At 36.5% G+C, this 21,210-nt stretch overlaps 2 protein-coding genes and 1 long non-coding RNA gene across 3 annotated transcripts in view; 2 read left to right on the top strand and 1 right to left on the bottom strand.

The window, feature by feature from the left end:
* Window positions 1–21,210, bottom strand: part of LOC127534550 (uncharacterized) — a 532,033-nt gene that overhangs the window by 269,118 nt on the left and 241,705 nt on the right. The gene's annotated exons all lie outside the window — the stretch shown is intronic.
* LOC110960721 (uncharacterized) overlaps window positions 1–21,210 on the top strand; it is a 435,352-nt gene that overhangs the window by 322,327 nt on the left and 91,815 nt on the right. The gene's annotated exons all lie outside the window — the stretch shown is intronic.
* Window positions 382–19,567, top strand: ccm2l (CCM2 like scaffold protein). Its single transcript, XM_022201993.2, is given in 13 exon segments — window positions 382–614; window positions 4,900–5,067; window positions 5,141–5,224; window positions 6,565–6,748; window positions 7,913–8,264; window positions 8,266–8,371; window positions 8,374–8,523; window positions 10,655–10,784; window positions 11,767–11,830; window positions 13,516–13,672; window positions 15,284–15,422; window positions 17,161–17,308; window positions 18,845–19,567. Coding segments are annotated over 13 exon segments (1,845 nt in total). The 5' UTR covers window positions 382–584; the 3' UTR covers window positions 18,978–19,567.

Raw genomic sequence — 21,210 nt, 5'->3', positions numbered from 1 at the left:
GTGTGTGTGTACTTGTTTCTGCTATACCGGTGGGGACTTTGACCTGACTATTTGCTATAAAGGTGGGGACTTGTCTTACGGTGGGGACCTAAAATGAGGTCCCCACGGGTGGCAACACCGTTTTCTTGGCCATATTGTTGTTAATAAAAAATGTAAAAGTGCAAAAACGTTTGTTTAGGGTTAGGCATTGATTTGGTGATGGTTAAGGTTAGGGTTAGGGTAAGGGTTAGGAGTTAGATATGAATGGGAGTCAATGGTAAGTCCCCACCGGTATAGAAAAACAAACATGTGTGTGTGTGTGTGTGTGTGTGTGTGTGTGTGTGTGTGTGTGTGTGTGTGTGTGTGTGTGTGTGTGTGTGTGTGGTCTCAGAAGAACAATCAGAAACACAGAACAAGAGTGAAACAGCAGAAGAGACCAACGCTAAAATATCCCAGAATCGGACGCAACGATGGAAAAAACAACGAAGAGTCGGACTCAGCGACAACAGAAGACAAACTGAAACAGGAAATAGATTCAGGAAGAGTCTGACCGGGACCAGAACCCACCAGAACCACAACGGGACCAGAACAGAGGAACCTCCAGGATGGACTATGAGCCAAAGAAATCCAAGAAGGTAAAGCTTCTCATGTTCTTACCTTCTTCAGGTCATCGTCCAACTGGAAATGTTGTATTTTTGGAGTGAAAACTTGTTGATGGTGTTGAAAATCTTAAAATTAACAGGAAGTGGAGTTCTATTTTTTCTCTAAATGGACCTTGGGAAGCACTGAATCTTTTATCAACCCTTATTTTTAAGGCCTAAGGGTGAACTATGAAGCAAGTTTGACTCTTCAAGGATTTGTTAGCATTAGCCGGCAGTGAAAATGGACAGAAATCAGTTGTAAAAGGTGCCATTAATTTTCTTTATTAGCCAGATCTTCTTCACCAGGATCTTAATTTGACACTTTTTTCCACCTGAAACAGACCCAATATGTGCTGCCCACCTCAGAAACAGGTTTTTAAAATGGAAAGCTATGAAGGAAATACTAAAATATCATACAAAGAAGCATTATTTCTGCAGTACAAGACAGGAATGCAGGTAGAAAACTGCTGATGTTGTAAGTCAATATATTTATCTTCAAAAAAAAGTTTCCAGTTTTTAGATATTTTGACTTGAACATATCCAAAATTACTTTTAACTGTTAGAAAATTAACCTAAAATGTATCCGGAATGACTTAAACTGTGTGAAATGACATTTTGGACACAGTTTTAATTAATTTTCGATACTTTTTCATGACTTTAGAGCCTCAAAAGTTGGCAAAATGTCGACCAATGACTGTATTTTAGTAGAAATATGGATCCATCCACATATAGGAACATTATGGAGACACTGTACCACCCTTTAAAAACTTTGCACTTTAAGGGACAATAAATATTCATTATACTTAAAATCATTTAAATTAGTTTCCAGTCATTTTGGACAAAGTTTGAGTCATTTTTGACAGATTTCATACCAAAATAATAATAAAAATAGAATCCTGTCTTGACATTTTTGCCACGCATCAAATTTTACTGATGCTAGAGCCTCAAATGTTGGTATGATGTCGACCAAAGACTCTATTTTAGCAGAAATATGGATCCCTCCATAGATATACACTTACAGGAACTTCATGGAGACACTAACATCTTCAATCCTCATGTCATAATGCCGATAGGAGTTCATGTGGAGAATTTTTGAGTCCTTTTGAACAAAATTTTAACAATTTCTGACATTAATTTGAGTCATTTGGGACAAACTTTAAGACCTTTAAAACCTTTTCTGAAAGTTTGTGACAAATCTGAGTCATTCTGGGTTCATTTGTTGTGACATAAAATGCAAAATATAACCTTAAATATTCATGACACCAAATCTCTAGAATGTGAATCATCTTGTTGATTAAACTAATGAGACTCTTTAAAACAAGCTCTGTTAGAAGGGACTTCTCTTAACATTTCAAACAAAGCTTTAGAAAAGAAAAATATGTCCTAAAAGGCAGGACAGTTGGGGGAAAACAGTGTGACAAAGCAGAAAGAAAAGCTCTGCATGAATACTGAGCTGCCGGTTAATTAACCAACGCTCTGCTCTGGGCCAGTTGTTACTTTAAGTACATTCATTACAAAATCCAATTATTTCCTCCTCTTGTCTCCTCAAAGACACAGTGGAACAAGAAGAAGAGCAGAACTCATTATCCGGAGCTCCGTCTTTGTCCTTAAATTCAGCTGACAGCGGAGATGTTCATCAGAAATCTGCCTACATACGCATCAGCGCTGGTTATTATTCAGGACGAGGCGGCTTTCTGACTCCAGCACGTCCTCTTCCTGCTCACTGTGTGTCGAGTTGTGATGTGTTGTTGTGTGTTTGTGTGTCTGTCAGAGTCTTGTCAGACATCACTGCTGGCCTGTCAGTCACAGCTCAAACAGCCGAAAGGATGAACTGAATTAAAATGAACACTCTGTGAAACCGTAGTTCAAATTCAAGACATCAGTCGACACCAGAACTCGAGATTTGGAACCAATGCTGATTATTTTAGATCTTCAAAGACACAAATGTTCATAAATCAGCTCATGTTTTTATAGAATGATAGACTGTTTAGATTAATCAGAAGAAATGAGGGGAAATGATGGTGCTATTGTTTAGTAATTACTCTCTGCTACATGTGCTGCACAGTGCTGAGAGAGCGCCCTCTGCTGGACAAACTGATGCCATTTAGAAATTCACCTATTTTTCTGCTTTATGTTCAGCACATATCAGGCAACATATCTGCCAAATATGCAATAACTGTTGGCTGCTATTACTGGAAAAAGTGCAAAATTCTCAATCAATAGTGTCTCCATAAAGTTCCTGTAAGTGTATATCTATGGATGGCTCCATATTTCTACTAAAATACAGACTTTGGTCGACATTTCACCAACTTTAGAGGCTCTAACTTCAATAGAATCTGATGTTTGGCAAGTTTGACAAGACAAGGTTCCATTTTTTTTAAAACCATTTTGGAATCAAACCTGTCCAAGATGATTGAAATATTTTCAAAATAACTCAAAATGTGTCCAAACTGACTTAAAACTTTGCTAAAATAACTTAAAATCATCCAAAATTACTTTATATTGTCCAAAATGACTTGAAACTTGTTTACAATGATATAAAATTGTAAAGAAACAATGACACTAACAAATAATTATTGACTCTTAAAATTGGGGGGGGGGGGGGGGGGGGGGGGGAATGCAAAATCTTCAATTGAGGCGGGTTTTGTGTCTCCCTAAAGTTCCTCTAAGTGTATCAATATGGATGGATCTATATTTCTACTAAAATACAGTCTTTGGTCATCATTTCACCAACTTTAGAGGCTCTAACATCACAAAAACATACTGGAAATGACTTAAACTGTGTCCAGAATGTCATTTTTGATGATTTTTAGTCAGTTTGAATGAGACTTACCCTGTTTGGACAATTTCTATAATTTTGATGATGTTCAGTTATTTTAGACAGGTTTCAAGTCATTTTGGACAATTTTCCTCTCATTTTGGACACAATTTAAGTCATTTCTGATGCATTTTAGGTAATTTTTCTCCCAGTTTGGAGTAATTGTGGATATGTTTAAATAAATAATATATATATTTAAAAACTGGAACCTTCAACGTTTCCTCACATCATTTTCTACTGATGTTAGAGCCCTGAAAATTTGGTGAAATGTCGACCAGAGTCTGTATTTTAGTAGAAATATGGATCCAGCCACACATATACACTTACAGGAACTTTATGGGGACACTATACCAGCCTCAGTTGAGAATTTTGCACTTTTTTCCATTTTCAAGCTCCAATAGATATATATTGGTTGTCTTTTGGAGCCATTCAATCTTTTGGATCCAATGAAATTAATTCTGTCTCTGTTCTCACCAAACTTCATCTTATTTTGGGAGATACTGAAGCATGAATATGGCTTCCCAACTAAGATATTTCTTACTCTAGCAAGATAAAATATGTTATACTTAGAATTTTGCTAAAATATTTTAAAGAACTCAGTTTTTGCCCCCAGGCTGCACAGTAGAGTAAGTGGTTAACACTTTCGCCTTGGAGCAAGAAGATCCCTGGTTCATATCCCAGGCTGGGCCTGGGATCTTTCTGCATGGAGTTTGCATGTTCTCCCTGTGCATGCGTGGGTTTTCTCCGGCTTCCTCCCACAGTCCAAAAATATACTGAGATTAATTGGTTACTCTAAATTGTCCGTAGGTGTGAATGTGAGTGTGATTGTGTGTCTGTATATGTAGCCCTGTGACAGACTGGTGACCTGTCCAGGGTGTCCCCTGCCTTCACCCGAGTCAGCTGGGATAGACTCCAGCAACCCCCATGACCCTAGTGAGGATAAAGCGATGGATAGATGGATGGCGTTTTTGCCCCCAATTTACACATATAAGAAGACTGAATGAAATCTGAGATGGTGCAGAAACAGACCGAGTGATCCAGAAGATTCAACATCTGGAAACATGAAAGTGAAGATATTTAAGATGTTGACCAAACTCATCCTTTAGGTCAGGTGTGTCAAACTCAGTTCCTGGAGGGCCACTATCCTGCATGTTTTAGATGTTTCCCTCTTACAACACACCTGATTCAAATTATCAGCTTATCATCAAGCTCGGCAGAAGCCTGATAACGAGCCTGATCATTTGAATCAGGTGTGTTGGAAGAGGGAAACATCTAAAACATGCAGGATAGTGGCCCTCCAGGAACGGATCTTGACACCCCTGCTTTAGGTATATGTAAGAACTTAGACTGGTGTCACAAGAGGAAAATTCAGGTGACACTGAAGTCCAAATTAAAGGGCAGTTTGTCTAATAACAGTGAAGTTATAGAGACTCTCCACTCTCATCTGTATTCTTTAACCAGGGCTTCGTTTCGCCGATCAAACGATTGGTTTGGTCCAAATCCAGTCGCCGGTCGGTGGATCGAGGCAGCGTTTACCGCCGACCGCTGCACACCGTTCCCCTCTACGCCCCCGACTACCTCATCCACCCTGAGAGGCTCATCTTTGACTACGTGGAGAAGGAGGTCAAGGTAGGACCTGGATCAGACACTAACATCACTGATCCACCACAACTGATCGATTGACCTCTGACCTCTCCTTTAGTTCCTCGGTCACCTGACCTGGGTGTCGGTGTCGCTGAACCCGTCCAGTCGAGACGAGCTGCTGCAGCTGCTGGACGCTGCCAGGGTTGGTAATCAATATGTTATCAATAACTCATCACTGAGGTCTGGAATGGAGCTAATGAACAACTAATCTGTAACTAAAAACAGGCCAGATTATCAGTGCTAGAATGTGTTCAATGATGAACACGAGAGTCATTCAAACTTGCACAAATTACTTCAAAATTTGTCTAAAATAACTCAAAAATGGCTCAAAACCTGTCCACAATGACTTAAATGTGCCGAAAGTAATTGAAACTTCTCTAAGTTGACTTGAAATTTGTCCAGAATAAAAAGAAGTGTCCAAATGTGTTCAAAATGACTCAAAACTAGTTTAAAGTGTCAACACAAGACTCTTTATGCTCTCAATTTTGCAGAAAATGAAAAAGTAAAATATGTCCAAAATGACTTCAAACTTGTCCACAGTGACTCAAATTGTTTCCAAAGATTGACTAAAAAACTCAAAAACCAGCTTTTGGCTGCAAAGGTGAACGCGTCTTTTTCAAAATTGGTGAAAAATAGACATCCAGAATGACTCAAAACTTATTGATTAAAATGGATTCAAAATACTCAGAATTTGTCCAAAATGACAACAACCAGCCTTGAGTTGAATACAAGAATCTTCCTGCATTCAAACTTATATAAAATGGCATGAAACAAGTTAGCCTAAAATAACTCAAAACCTGTCCAAAATAATTGAAACATCTCTAAAATAATTCAAAATTTGCTCAAAATGACTCACAATTTGTCCAGAACAGCAGAAATTTGTCCAAACTGTTCAAAACTAGCTTCAAGTGTGAAGGCTTAGGGTTAGGTTACTCTCTAAACTTACTGTAAGCATTTATTAGCTTCTCCCTTGCTCTGTGCTCTTTATGCTATATTTTATTACAGCTTAATTTATAATAAAGCTGCTCTCATTCACAGATTTCACTGTTTCTGTTGTCAGACAGCAAAATGAGAGTCTGAAACACAGTTACTGATCACTTCAGAGCCACTTCTACATTGCTAAGCTACTGATTTTACAACCACAACATCGTCAACAAACACAGGAGTTAAAAATACCAGTCGTGCTTTAAATTTAAAGCTGTTTTCATGCAAAATAATTCCTTGCAGTAGAAGTTAGAAGTGATAGAAGGTCTGTGCTGTCAATCACACACACACAGAGAGTCTTCTTCCTGAAGGGGGCGGGGCCAGCAGCAGCTCAGCTACATTTAAAGCTACAGACAGTGAGTCGGCCCATTTAGAAGATAACTAAAACCAGGAGTTCTACAACCACGGAGAAATCAGCCATCTTTGTAGTGTCCTGAAATGATGTGAGGTCATCAATCGATAATCACTAATCACCTGTGTCTGTGTGTTGGTCAGTAGCAGCTGAAGGTGCTGCCGTTGAAGACCAGCGTGGATCAGGACTGTATCCTGAGTCTGTCGGCTCGCTGCCTGCTGCTCACCTGGAGAGACAACGAGAAGCTGCTGATGAGGATCCCAACTCACGAGATCGCTGCTGCCTCCTACCTGAGAGACGACGCACTGCATCTGCTGGTCCTCAAGACAGGTGAGGACGCACCTGAGGGACTAATAAGGCAGATATTAATTAATATTTTGTCTGTGATTTCTGTAACTAGATATTATCTGTAATTTAACAAAATAGGAAAAAATCTTTAAAATAACAGTTGAACAATGACCCTTTTTTACCCTTAATATACATGATTTTTTTTTTTTTAAATTTAAGATTATATTGAACAATGATAAATATCAGTAAAATAACATTTGTATCTGATTCAAATACAAATGAAACACAACTCTAAACTTTATGAAAATGGAATGTGTAACATGAGGAAACAAAATGCAACTTGACCAAACATCATTCAACATGATGAAATGCAACTCACCAGAACGCTACTCGACAAAATGTGACTCAATAAAAAGCAATTGGATGATACGCAGCTCGATGAAATGCAACTCTAAACTTTATGCAAATGAGGAGTGTGCAACAACAAGAAGCAAAACACAAAATACCATGCGACAAAAACTGACCCTGCAAAATGCCACTTGATGACACAGTTTGAGGAAATGCAACTGAAGAAAACGCAACACAACAAAACACGATGAAACGCAACACCAAAAATGCAACATGATAAAATGTAACTTGACGAAACTCACCAAAATGCTACTCGATAAACCACAACCCAACGAAAAGCAGCATGATGGAACACAACCCTAAACTTTATGCAAATGAGGAACGTGCAATGCGACAAAACTAGATGCAATGAAATGCAATTTCACAAAATGACAAAATGCAACTTGATGAAATGCAAAGTGATGAAATGCAACTTGATGAAACGTGACAAAACCCAACTCGACAAAACACAACATGCTGAAATGCGATGCAATGAAATGCAACAAGACGAAAATTAACACTATGAAGCGCAACAAGACGAAACGCAACTCAACAGAAATGCAACTCGATGAAACACAGCTGAGCGAAACACAATATGACAAATCACAACGGGGAGAAATGCAGCATGATGCAGCAAAAGTCGGCAAAATGCAACATGATGACATGTGACGCTTCCAGAATGACAAACATGGCTGCAAACATAGACAATGAATGTGAAGCTTTGGAATGTAGCATCAAACTTCTTCTCTTGTACGTGGATTTATGAGAAAAATTCAACCTTTCAGACTCTTTAAATGTTTATCACTTCTGGTACTACAGGTCTAAATGTTGACACAGTGGTTGCCGGGGACGACAGCCTGGACAGGAAGAAGCCAGCGGGTATCGACGGGCGACGCCAAACCATGAGCTGCAACGCCGACCCTCGACCTGCAGGGGGCACCATGGAGCGACGACACACCATCTGTGGGGTCGACTGGAGGCCTTCGCTGTCCAGGAGCAACCACGACAAGAACCAGGCCGTGGAAAGAGGAGGAGGAGGAGGAGAGAGGGGAGGAGGAGGCAGTCTGGAGAGGAAGAGGGTTGGAGGGAGCTGGGAGAGGAGGCAGCAAACCAGGAAGGCCACCGGAGGCAGCTGGGAGAACCGCAGGGCCCGACCCATGAGCGGCAGCTGGGGGTGGAGGGGGAGGCAGCTGGGAGAGGAGGCATGGAGGAGGCGGGGGAGGCGGAGGAGGCAGCTGGGAGAGGAGGGGAGGTGGAGGGGGAGCAGGAGGAGCCGGAGGGGGAGCTGGGAGAGGAGACAAGCCTGCACAGGGAGCTGGGAACGGGGGAAGAGCTACGGCAGCTGGGAGAGGAGGAACCACAACCCTCTGGAGCCGACGCCCTGCCCAGACGCCTACTGCAACCTGGTCATCCTGGCCGTGGAGAACAGGGTGGGGCCTCCAGGATGCAATGTTCACGTTTAAATTCATCATTTTTAGCAACCTCTGACCTGCAAACACTTTCTGGGCATTTCTTTTTTCACATTTCTCCTCACTGTTGGTTCATTTTTCACTACAATATAAAGTCCTTCATCTCTACGGGAACAGAACAATCAGGACTATCAGAAATACTTTATTGATTCCCAGTTGCTTACGTTACAGTTGCTCCCATTCAAGTCGATTCAACCCAGCTTCCTGGGGTTTGGAATCTCCAGATTTCAGTTTGTTTAAAGGTCAGAGCTAGTCAGACTATTCTATACAGCACTAGAGAATGGTCTGACTATCTATGTACTTAATGAAGGGACAAATGTAAGGAAAAGCAAGCAATATATTTAGCTAGATTTCTATTTGCTTAAAGGTCAGAGCTGCAGTTTGTTGCTCAGCCCCTCCAGTAGACTAATAGTGAGGTGCAGTCAGACCATTCTACACAGCACTAGAGAATGGTTTGATGATCTGTTTACTGACTGAAGGGACAAATGTAAGGAAAAGCTGGCCATATATTCAGTTAGATTTCTGTTTGCTTAAAGTTTGTTGCTGTTTGTCACGATTTCTTGTGTCAGATTTCACCTTTTCTGAACTTGGCAAGATGGATTCATGTTGGACAGCTACCAGAAATCCTGCTGGAATAAAATGAAGCTGTTTTTTTGCATTAACCACAAAGTACTTGGCACAGGGACGTTTAGCTTGCTTAAATTGTGACCCTGTTGGTGGTGAAGTTATGTGAAAACATCTAATAGTGGTTCGGATACAGTTCTTTGGTTGGATTAGTTTATTTGACCGTGTATAGAAGAGCATTAAACACAGTGTAAATATGATCTGTACCAGATTCTAACGCACTTAGTTTCCCTCTGCAGTCCCTGGAGCAGACAGGAGAGAAGCCAGAAAAGGCAGAAAAAGCAGAAAAGCAGTACATCACATTTAAAAAGATCTGATTTACATGGTTAAGAAGCCATTTCAAGGAATGCCAGTGCTGACAGGTTTGGTTTCTCCCGATCTTTTTTTTTTTGTCTCTAGAAAAGTGTTTAAAATCAGTTATTGTCTTTAGTTCAGAGTGGAGCTTATTCCATTCCGTTACTGCTGTGTAGGAAAAAGTCGATTTTCCAAAGGCATTTTTACATAAAGGGATACAACACTGCCACCTAGAAGAAGTCCTTGTTGTCCTGGTGGTATTTCCAGAGGGGTAGTGAGTAAAAAATGTGACAAGTGAGGCCACAAACCATGAACAAGTTTGAAAACCAAACGTACATTTACACACACGATCATGTTTTCAGAGTTTAACATCCACCATCAGTGTGTGAATGTGTGTGTGAATGGGTGAATGTGACGTATCATGTAAAGCGCTTTGGGTACCTTGCAGGTATAGTAAAGCGCTATATAAATACAGACCATTTACCATCCCATGCTTATCCAATACACGACAGTGGTGTGTCTTCTTATCCAGGGTTTTAAGGGCTTGTTCATTCAGGATTCTAGAGATTTCACAGTTGTTCTGTTGGCTTGAGACCAGCACGAGATGCAATATAGGAAATGTGACATAACTGAAGTATTTTGCATCTTCTAAAGTAAGAGTTTCTGATCCTTCTGTAATGAGAGCGGTTATATTTCAGTGTCCGGCCCATCTGTTTAATATGCTTTTTTTCTTTTTCCTTTTCTTGATTTCTGGATCCAAATGTTGGACTAACTAAGCGCTGCTAGCGGCTAAGAACACAGCAGTATGTTGATGCTCGGAGCAGCAGGGTGAGAAAATAACCGTGACAAGAAGTAAAACAGCAAAGAGAGTTCAATAAGCGCTTCATATCGGAGCAGCAGAAAGTGGGTCGACACTGATGCTGCTCAGTCATCCACAAACACACACACACACACACTGATACACACAAACACACTCCGCACTGTTGCATAACCTCATTCATTGCATCACGTTTGCAGCATCCTCTGATCAGTTTCCTGCAGCTTCACTTTGTTAAACTAAAAAAGCTCCAGTTTTAGTTGTCGGTTTGTGTCTTTTGTTCCCTTGAGCGAGGCGCTACCTCTCTACAGGAGGATTTCTGTGATAATAGCTGGCTGTGTGTTTGATTTTGTGCAGGACGCTGCAGAGGAATACTGCTCTCTGATCTGTCAGATGTTCCAGATCATTTACGGACATCAGACCATCGAGTGTGTGGACAGGGCGGGCTTTCACCACACCATGCCGGACCGCTATTGGCTGCAGAGGAGTGAGTGACGCACAGATTCTAGTATAATATAGTTTAACAGTCATGTTGATGTGTGTTTTTCCAGACCTGCTGCTGTAGAATGGTCTGACTCCACCTCACTGAGATTCTATCAGTAACCAAGGAGGCCGACAACCTTGAAAAATTACTTTTATCAGAGAGATTTCACACGAGTTTTAATTTACTTAAACTGTCCTTTCTTTTTATTGCGTGTTTTTATTGCTACTATCCTGGAAAGTTATTTTATAGATAATTAATTTACTATATTTAATATTTTACCTTTCCTACCCTGCATGGTTTTTTAATGTAAATCAGTTTCTTCTTGTCTTTAAATTTCATGCTTTGGTGCTGATGTGAAGTAGCCTAGCCGCGCTAGACCCAGCTCTGAAGACACAAAGGTCTAGGCACACTCGACAGGGAGGGAGGCGGCTAAAAGGTTGTCTATCAAATCACTCTGCAGCAAGTGGGTAGGTATACAACCAATCAGCGCAACGAATAGGCTCCTAGAGCGCCAGAAATCAGAGGAAGCGGTAGTTCAGTGAAGCCTTATTTATACAGTCAATGGGTGAAGCTCAAGTATATTACAGACATGTTAACAGAAAGATTATTCAGAGTCGGTGCTAATGGAGCTCAACGACTGTTGTCGTTTTTGTTGTCGACCCTGGCAGAGAATTAAATGTGTTGCCGTGGGTTGTCTAGCGCGGCTAGGCTAGTTGTTTCCGGTTGTTTCTGTCAGAATCATCGCGCCTCTGTCGTCACTTCGTTACGTCCGCCTTCTGACTCTACACTTCATGGTGATTGGTCCGGCCAGTTTTAGGAGCATCCAGCCTCGAGCCTTATGGAGGGAAACTTGACCCACCCTGGCAGAGAATTAAATTCTTTGCCGTGGGTTGTCTAGCGCGGCTAGGCTAGATATGAAGCACTTTGTAACACGTGTTTTATGTATTTATTGTGTATTTGTTGTTTGTCTATGTTGTGTGTTCAGGTGACAGCTGTCTGACTGATATGTCGTACAGTTATGATCCAGAGTTCAGCTGCTGTAGCTCATAGTGAGTAACAGTTATGCTATCTAACAAACATGTTTTTAATTCATAGTAACTATTTTACTTAATACAACATGTTTTAATGCTCCGTCTGTCTGGTCTTGAACAGACGGTGCTTTTCAAGCTTTTAAAATATTGTTTGTAAATATTGAAATGAACATTTCCTACAGTCTCCAGTTTTTCATATACCTGTTTTTATAACAACACAGAAACATTAAAAAAGAAAACAGAAAAAGAGATATTATCCAAATAAATGTATTAATATTTCCTGGAATAACTGAACCTGAACATAAATAAGTCCATCTTCAAATACAATTAATCTCTATTAATCTCGTTACAGTATTAGATGATTAAAGCTCATCTTTAGCTTCATATTCTGCAACCTGCACTTTTACAAGTAATTCTGTATTTTATTTAGTAATTCAAATTTTATTATTTTGCTGATTTAAATAAATAATAACTTTGAAGTTTCATACATATCTTTGATGGTTTGATTGACATATTAATCATGATAATTGCATCAATTTAATATTTTAAACTCTAATTTGTTGTTTTTGTTGTTGAGATTTAAATATGTGTTCAGATAGATGTCTGCATTTTAAAATTTGACAAAAATAAAAGAACTAATCCGACAAAATGCTGTTTAATGAATTCATTGCAAAGATATGAAAAGGACAAAAACTAGAAGAAAAACCAAAGTTTATTCATTCACTGTTTTCTGCTTCAGATGTAGTGTTCATATTTACAGCTATTAATTACCTTACACCAAAATATAATCCTCAACTAACTTAAAACATGTTTATAATCATTAAATAAGCAGTAATTTAAATATCTCTGACTGCAGAGGGACAGTTACTTCCTCTAACTCAGTATATTTAGTTGGTTGAACATAATTTCATGACTCAAAAAAACTGATGCAAAATTTTTTTTATTGTTGAGCCCAAGCATTATTTTTTAGTTTATACATTTAAATTACCAATTTAAAGTCTAGAATTTAATGTATTCACAATTTTTAATGCATCTCAAACTAATTTATTCTTTTTCTTTTGACTTACTCAGTCATTGGTTTGTGATTTTTATCAAAGTGAATGCTCCAGTGGGAGCACTTTTAAGACAATTTTTTCAGTATTATGTGCTTATTTCCTATAACTTTGGACACAAGTTTTTAGATTGGCAAAAATAATAATTAAATTACTCAAATGTTAACAAAATTTTGGAGAGGACTTGAAATTCTGACCTCAAGGTGAAGAACAATCTAGTTATCAAAACAATTTTATGAAGTTATCTCAACTTAAATGTTGTTTTAAATCAACAAATGCAGAAATTCGAGTTTAAATTACACAAAATATTAAACTGATACAATTACAATCTTTGACATCTCAACACAATTAATTTAAATCAAATTTGCAACTTAAAAAATTGTCTTAATCTGTAAATTAGGTTTTTTTTCTTCCAAATCCTGCCCTACCTGTTGTCTTATTATATTTTAATGGTAATTTGCATTTTAACATCAGCTGCAACTTCACAAAACAAACTCCAGAGTTCTGGTTTACTTCATCCACAGATCCATGTCTAACCTTTACAGATATTTAGGATTGAAGAATGATTATTGGATGCATCTTGAGCTGCTTATAAACCTCTTCCAGCTGTGATGTGATCTCACAGTTTACCTCCGACTCCTTCTTTCTCAGCGACGGCTCCCAGGAAGCCTTCGAGCTCTACTACAGTGAAACCTACAGCGAGAGTTCGTCGCTGTCGCTGCAGGATTCCCGTCGCAGTTTAGCTTCGGTCAGCGACGGAGGCGACAGCAACCCGGCGCTGCTGCTGATGCAGGAATACATGATCACTGTGAGTCAAATCAAACTCAGCTTCTTCTTGTGAGTTTACCTGAATTACTGTCAGACTACAGCATGCTGACTCTGAAGGGTGAAGGCTGGACTCATGTATTCCAGCAAATGTTCCACCAGAGAACATCCTATCTGCGTGCTGTTTATATTTCTACCCATGTCCATTGTGATTGGTTTAAATCAATACAGACAAGTAAGAACGTTTTCACCCAGAGCAGAACAACTGTGAGATGCAGTCAGACCATTCTACACAGAACTAGAGAATGGTCCCACTCAGTATTTACTTATTTAAGGGACAAATGTAAGGGAAAGCCAGCAATATACACAGTTAGATTTCTGTTTGCTCAAAGGTCAGAGCTGCAGTTTGTTGCTCATCCTCTATAGTAGACTAATAGTGAGATGCAGTCAGACCATTCCACACAGCACTAGAGAATGGTCTGATGTTGTCATTTACTTATTGAAGGGACAAATGTAAGGGAAAGCCAATGAGTTCCTCAACAACAAGGCCACTATGAAGGCACAAGATGTATAATAAATTCTGGACATAAGACACTTTACTGAAAATGCATGGCAGAAATAGAATAATATACATAAACAACAGAAAAATAACATTTTATTAGTGTATAGAACAATGCAATAATATGATATAAGACAATGTAATATCATATATATACAAATATAACAATATCAGCAAAAACAACAATAATACCAGTAACATCAGCAGTGACAATAACAATAATAACAATTACAATCATGATAACAATGATACAATAAATACAATAACAACAATAACAACAACAACAGTAGCATCAATAGCAATAATAAAATAATAATTTCATAATTAAACTCCACAGAATGCTTCCTTGACTCACAGTTTTGAGCTCAAAATATTCTGCCATAATAATGAGGAACCCTAAAATGTTCCCAGACACTTTATTAAGTATGTTCAGGTGTTTATTTATAACGCAGCATAAGAGACAAACTTTACATCCTACTGTAGATATTTTATACAATAAATCAAAGTGAAGGAGATCTTCACTGAAACATGAGTTGACAACAAACAAAGAATAAATGTTGTGTATGTTATGGTGTCTCTCCTCAGTGTGCCTCTTTGTGTAGTTTTTGTTGGTGTTTTTCTCCTCTGTGTGTGTCTTTGTGTGTGTTTTGTTGGTATTTTTCCCTTCAACGTGTGTCTTTGTGTACTTTTTGTTGCTGTTTCTCCTCAGTGTGTATTTTCTTATTGTTTTTCTCCTTAGTGTGTGTCTTTGTGTGTGTTTTCTTGGTGTTTTTCTCCTTAGTGTGTGTCTTTGTGTGTGTTTTCTTGGTGTTTTTCTCCTTAGTGTGTGTCTTTGTGTGTGTTTTCTTGGTATTTTTCCCTTCAACATGTGTCTTTGTGTAGTTTTTGTTGCTATTTTTCTCCTCAGTGTGTATTTTCTTACTGTTTTTCTCCTTAGTGTGTGACTTTGTGTAGTTTTTGTTGGTATTTTTCCCTTCAACGTGTGTCTTTGTGTAGTTTTTGTTGCTGTTTTTCTCCTCAGTGTGTCTTTGTGTAGTTTTTGTTGCTGTTTTTCTCTTCAACGCCTGTCTTTGTGTGTTTTTTTTCTTTGCGTAGCTGCGTAACAAACTGAGTCCGGTGGAGCTGCAGCATTTCGCCGTGCTGCTCAGAGAATACCGTCTGGGATCCAACATCGAACATTTCTGCTCCGAGCTGCTGCAGCTTTACGGAGACAACCGCAAGTTCCTGCTGCTGGGTGAGAAACTGAAAGTGAAAGAAAGAAAAGCAGTTTATGAGCAGAATGAAACTGCGGTGAACCATGACCTGCTGTTAAACATGTCTGTGGTGAAGAAAACGTGACTGGAAGCTGGTGTGTGATGAGTGTAGAAGGAACAAACCACAGCGCTGTGTTCCTGATTAGAGCGTTTGCTGCTGTTTAACCATCAGTACGAAGCGTTCAGCTGAGGAGGAAACAGAAACCACAGGAAGTAAAACCAACAAACACTGGAAGAACATCTGTACTTTTATAGAGTTTTTTTAAGTTTTATTTTACTGGTTGTTTTCTACATTTCTGATAAACAATAATTGAATCAATCATTGAATTTTTATTTTTGATAAATTAATAATAATAATAATAATAAATGTGATTATTTTTAAAATTTAATTCTGTAAATATATTTCTAAAAATTAAATACTATAAGTAATTACTGACAGTTAATAGAAAAAAGAAGTGATGGTTCTGTAATTTTACAAAGATTACAGATATTTCCTAAAATTAGTGAAGTTTTCTCAACAAAAATGTTGAATGATTGTGTTTTAATGAATATGTAGAATATAATTCTGTCTTGTAGGTAATTTCATTGTTTTAAAGCTGCAAATGTCTTTTTTTCAGCAAAAAGCCTAAAACCAAAAAATACACAATCTCATGTAAAATTAAATCTAGAAAAAAAGAATAATTTTGAGCAGTTTTTGAGAAACTTCTGTAACCTTTTAAACAATTATTTCCCTTTAATTTATAAAATCCAACTGGTCAGTTATTAATACTGTAACCATATTTATAAAATCGGATGCAGTCAGTGACAATTACCATTTTTTTGTGTGTAATTTCACATAGATTTGTTTGTTAAATGAGAAGTAAGTGTGTAATTGTAGTAGTTATCTCATTATGTCAGAAAAAAATATTTTAATTTGGGAAAATTTCTGCTTTTTTAAAACATTTTTTTGGTGTTTTGCTCCAGCTGTTAAAATTAAATTAAATTAAATTAAATTTTATTTTATTATATTTTCTTTTAATTTAATTTATTTTTATTTTTATTTTTATTTATTAGCCTGCACTGGCTTAAACAATAATTGTGGTGGCCTTCTTATTTTATGTATTTATTAAAAAATATATATTTTAATTTTGAAAAATTACTGTGTTTTTACTACATGGTTGTTGTTTTTTTGGTGTTTTACTCCAGCTGTTAAAATTTAATTTAATATATTTTTAATTTTATTTTTCAAATTTAAATTGCTTATTAGACCAGCATTGGCTTTAAAATAAAAAGTAGGGGTGGCCTTCTGTATTTCTTACAAAATATTGTGCAGTCATTCATTTATTTATTGGAAAATATCTGCTTTTTTTCCTACTATTTTCCACCATGCCTTCATGTATTGGTAGCAGCTTTGTTTCATCACCTTTCATGTCATAATGTCACTTTTCTTAGGAAATCACAGAGACACTGTTCGTCTTCAGCAAACCTTCATATTTAGCTCCAGTGTGTCTTGAAAATTTGAGTTCCTCATTTAACAACCACAGAAGTGTTAATAAAAATGACCAGAACATTATGCTCAGTTATAAATGTCATGTTTTGTAAGTTATAATCTCACTAATGTGTCCTCAGAGTCCCTCAGATTGTACGTTGTTATAATTAAGGTTAAAATAAACAAAATGATGGTGGAACAACAGTCATTTTTAGATACACTAACTATGTCAGTTGTGTTGTTTGTCTCAGGAATGCGTCCGTTCATCCCAGACAAAGACGTCGGAGCGTTTGAGAGTTTCCTGGAAAGCATCGGGATCCGAGAAGGAGGAATTTTAACGGACAGCTTTGGACGAATCAAACGCAGCATGAGCAACACGTCGGCTACAGCCATGAGAGGGTATGTGGGCTGGAAACGGAGATGAACTCATTTAAAGTCTGCAGACTCCAGACTGTCCTGTTCCTGAGTTCTGGGGTCTAATCTTCTCTTTGAAAGAAGAGATGCTGCACCAATGTGGAAAAAAATGCAAAAATACTGTGTGTTTTAAAGCATGTCAACATAGGAAGAGTTTATTTGCAAAAACAGATAACTCCGTTTTGATAAATTTTCAGAAAACTATTTTTTATTGTTTACTTGGGATAATATCAATCAAACTGAAGTTGAGTGGATTTGACTCAGTAGAAAAATATATGACAAAATAGAGAAAAATTAATTATTAGTGTTATTATTATTATTGTTATCTCAAGTAAACAATAAAAAAAGAGTTTTCTAAAAATTAATAAAACAGTTACCTGTTTTTGCAAATGAACTCTTCATATTTTATTCAAATATTTATCTAAAATAAAATTTGTCATGTGGCTGAGCAAAGAATAGCCTCTTTAACTATTTTCATTTAAACTAAGGATTAGATATGAATCAATATTATACATTAAATATCAGTATTTTAATGTTAAATTTTGCTTAATATTAAAGAGAATTTATAATCATTTCACATTTGTAAAGAAATTAGTCAATAATCAATAAATGCAAAGTGCATGAATACTTGTTAAGAATTTCTATTAGGTAACCAAATAATAAATGTATAAATAAATATAAAATATCAATAAATATACAAATAAATAAACAAAAATCTTAATTACTTTTTAGTCATGGTTCCTATTTCTACACATGATTCATTTTTAACATGGATCCCAGCTTATATTTTGTTTTTTGACTAAATATTTAATAGTAAAATGCATTTGGGATTTTTTTTCCCATTTGTTCAAATGTGTAAATATTGTTATATTATCTGTAATTTAGGAAATGAGGGAAAAATCTCTAAAGCAGCAGTTTGAAATATTTTTTATTCCTTTATATGCATAATGTATCTTTCAAGTAACAGTAAATATCTGTCATGTAATAATATTGTTTGCTGGTTTTAATACAGTGAAATGATATGGTGTAATTTTACCATCAGACATCATAAAAAATTAATAATAATATGTAAATTGCAGATTATTTACAGTTTTGGTCTGTTTTTTTTTACAGTTAACATGTAAATTAATGATTTTTTCTGATATTTTACTATTATTACTATCTGTAATTAAAAAAAAAGAAAACAAAGAGCTTCTTTAAAAAAGAATAAATTGTAGTTAAAACTCTTGTAAAATATTTTTTACAGTGTGGTGAGAGACATAATGATTGCATTTTAGTACCTGATAAGTTTATGTGTTACGTAGCAGTACTTTAATGCTAAAAATGGATTTATATTAAAAACTAAATACAAATGAGGGACACAGTAAAAGAAAAATGCCAAAATGATCTGTGTTTTTAAGAATATCTGACTTTTTAAATGTTTCTGGGGCTTCTTTTGTGTATTATTTATTGTAATTAATTCAACTACAGAGGTTTTAGTGAAAGTTAAGTTTGATAAACTGTTTTTATTTCTCCCAGCAGGTACGACAATTGCTCTCTGGCTTCAGGGTCTCAGGAATTTAACCGACGAATCACCGACATCACCCACGACATCCAGGCGTTGGGCTTCCAGGACACTCACGGAGACATCGAGGAGGAGGATTACTACCTCTGAGGGAGAAAAATACGGACTTCAGACAGTTTTTAAACTAAAATCCTCCCTGCAGCAGGAACACTGAGCCCAGGTTTTCTGCAGAACAAAACAAAAAGACTGTAAATAAGCTGTAAATTTAATTAAAGCTGCATTCAGTGTTGGTCGTGTCCTCCATCCTTGTTGGTCAGTGAACCCTTACATGTCCACCAGGTGGCGCTGTGACTGAGAGTGTATTTCAGCCTGTGGCCTTGTCGATGGCGAGTCATCAAAACTGTCCACCAGGTGGCGCTATCAGTGTGAATGTACATGGGCCTATGGATGGGAGGAGGGTCCGCCTCTGGTCCTAAAGTTTGAGAAAGACTGAATAATTAGAACTAGAGCTGATATCAGTCAAAATCACTGAATCAGCACCAAATATTCAAGTTTTTAAATTTCCTTAGAATGCATAATTGTTTTTAAAAAGTGTAAATAAATAAAAAAATAAATGAAAAACTATTCTCATAAGGAATATTTTCCTGTGCACACTGTGTCATAATGTAAAAGGTAACAGATCTCTGTGTTTCTGCAGATTATAAAGTAGGTCTGAAAATTAAAAATATACAAATATTGAAGTAAGATTCTCTGAGTTGTATTTGGAGAATGTAACTGAGAATATATGAAGAGCTTATTTGCAAAAACAGATAACTCCGTTTTTATACATTTTCAGAAAACTATTTTTTATTGTTTACTTGAGATAATATCAATCAAACTGAAGTTGAGTGGATTTGACTCAGTAGAAAAATAGATGACAAAACAGAGAAAAAATATTTTTATTATTATTATTATTATCTCAAATAAACAACTAAAAAAATAAGTTTTCTGAAAATGTATAAAATGGAGTTACCTGTTTTTGCAAATGAACTCTTCATATGTATTTAATTCTGTGTACAAATTTCTGTGTGTAAATGAGATAAAAATTCAATCAAAATATTTCATATGAAGTATTATGAATGTTTAATTTTGTTTTATTGTGATGTGCAGATACAAGTGGCTTAGAAAGGATCACTAGTTGCTTTCTGCATTATTAATCTGTAAAAAAAACAGGTTAACTGTGGTTTTACTTCATTTATTTTCTGTAATAATAATATTAATGATAATAATAACTGTTAAAATATTCTACTATTTTTCCATCCTTAATTGTGCATCTGTCCTTCAAATAACTGTAAAATCATATTTTCTGCAGATATCAATGCAGTAAAGTTGTGTAATTCTACCATCAAATACTGTAAAAGAATGAATGACCTCTTGTAAAAATATAGATTTTTCATGTGGACAATATTTACAATCTATAAGTTGCCATGCAAATTATTTAATGTGATTTAGCTAGTTATCCGTTTTTAAAACAAAATGCTTGAAAAGAAAACAAGGAAACTCACTAAAATTACATTTAAAAATGATTTACTCTTTTACAATTGTTAATTTGCATAATTTGTTTTCAAATAACAAATGCTTGTAAAACAATAATATATTTTTTGGTAATTTTATCATATATTATACAGCAAAAACTGTGTAATGTTATGTTGTAAAAGAACAAATTACTATTTATAATTTTCTGTCGACATTATTTACACTTTTATCCTGTTTTATATAGGATTAGCATATAAATTAGTTGTGCACACTGTATTTTAATGTAATCGCTGATGCAGAAACAACAGTAAAGGTTGTGAGTCTGCATAACTATATATTTATAACTTCAATCAATTGAGAAAAAAAGTGCCAGAATAAAGTAATTGTGTCATTGTGCAATCATATGTGAATTTAAATTGAAAATCTATAAGTTTTGAATTAAATATATAAAAATGTGTGAGTTTAAACAAAAAAAGTAACTTAATGCTTGATAAAGTTGTTGAATGATGAGATTTTGTGAGTGTAATACGGAGATTTCACCACAAGGAGGCAGATGAAGACTGAAGAGCCACTTAACATCAGCTGAACTCAGTAACAGGCAGAACGAGAGTTTTAATGAGTGATTTTAATAACAATAACACAGACAGACAGACAGAGAGAGAGGTAGGTAGGTAGACAGACAGACAGACAGACAGACAGACAGATAGATAGATAGACAGACAGACAGACAGACAGATAGATAGATAGATAGATAGATAGATAGTCCCAGTGCTGCATTGACCCGCTCTCCTCACGGCGGCATCATGACCTTCCCATGATGCACTGCTTCCCCACCCTGCAGCTCTCCTCTCTGCCAGCATCAGTAAAC

The sequence above is a fragment of the Acanthochromis polyacanthus genome, chromosome 6 (assembly GCF_021347895.1).
Source record: "Acanthochromis polyacanthus isolate Apoly-LR-REF ecotype Palm Island chromosome 6, KAUST_Apoly_ChrSc, whole genome shotgun sequence".
Taxonomy (NCBI): domain Eukaryota; kingdom Metazoa; phylum Chordata; class Actinopteri; family Pomacentridae; genus Acanthochromis; species Acanthochromis polyacanthus.
The sequence above is the reverse complement of the archived record's forward strand: the minus strand, read 5'-3'. Positions and strand labels throughout refer to the sequence as shown.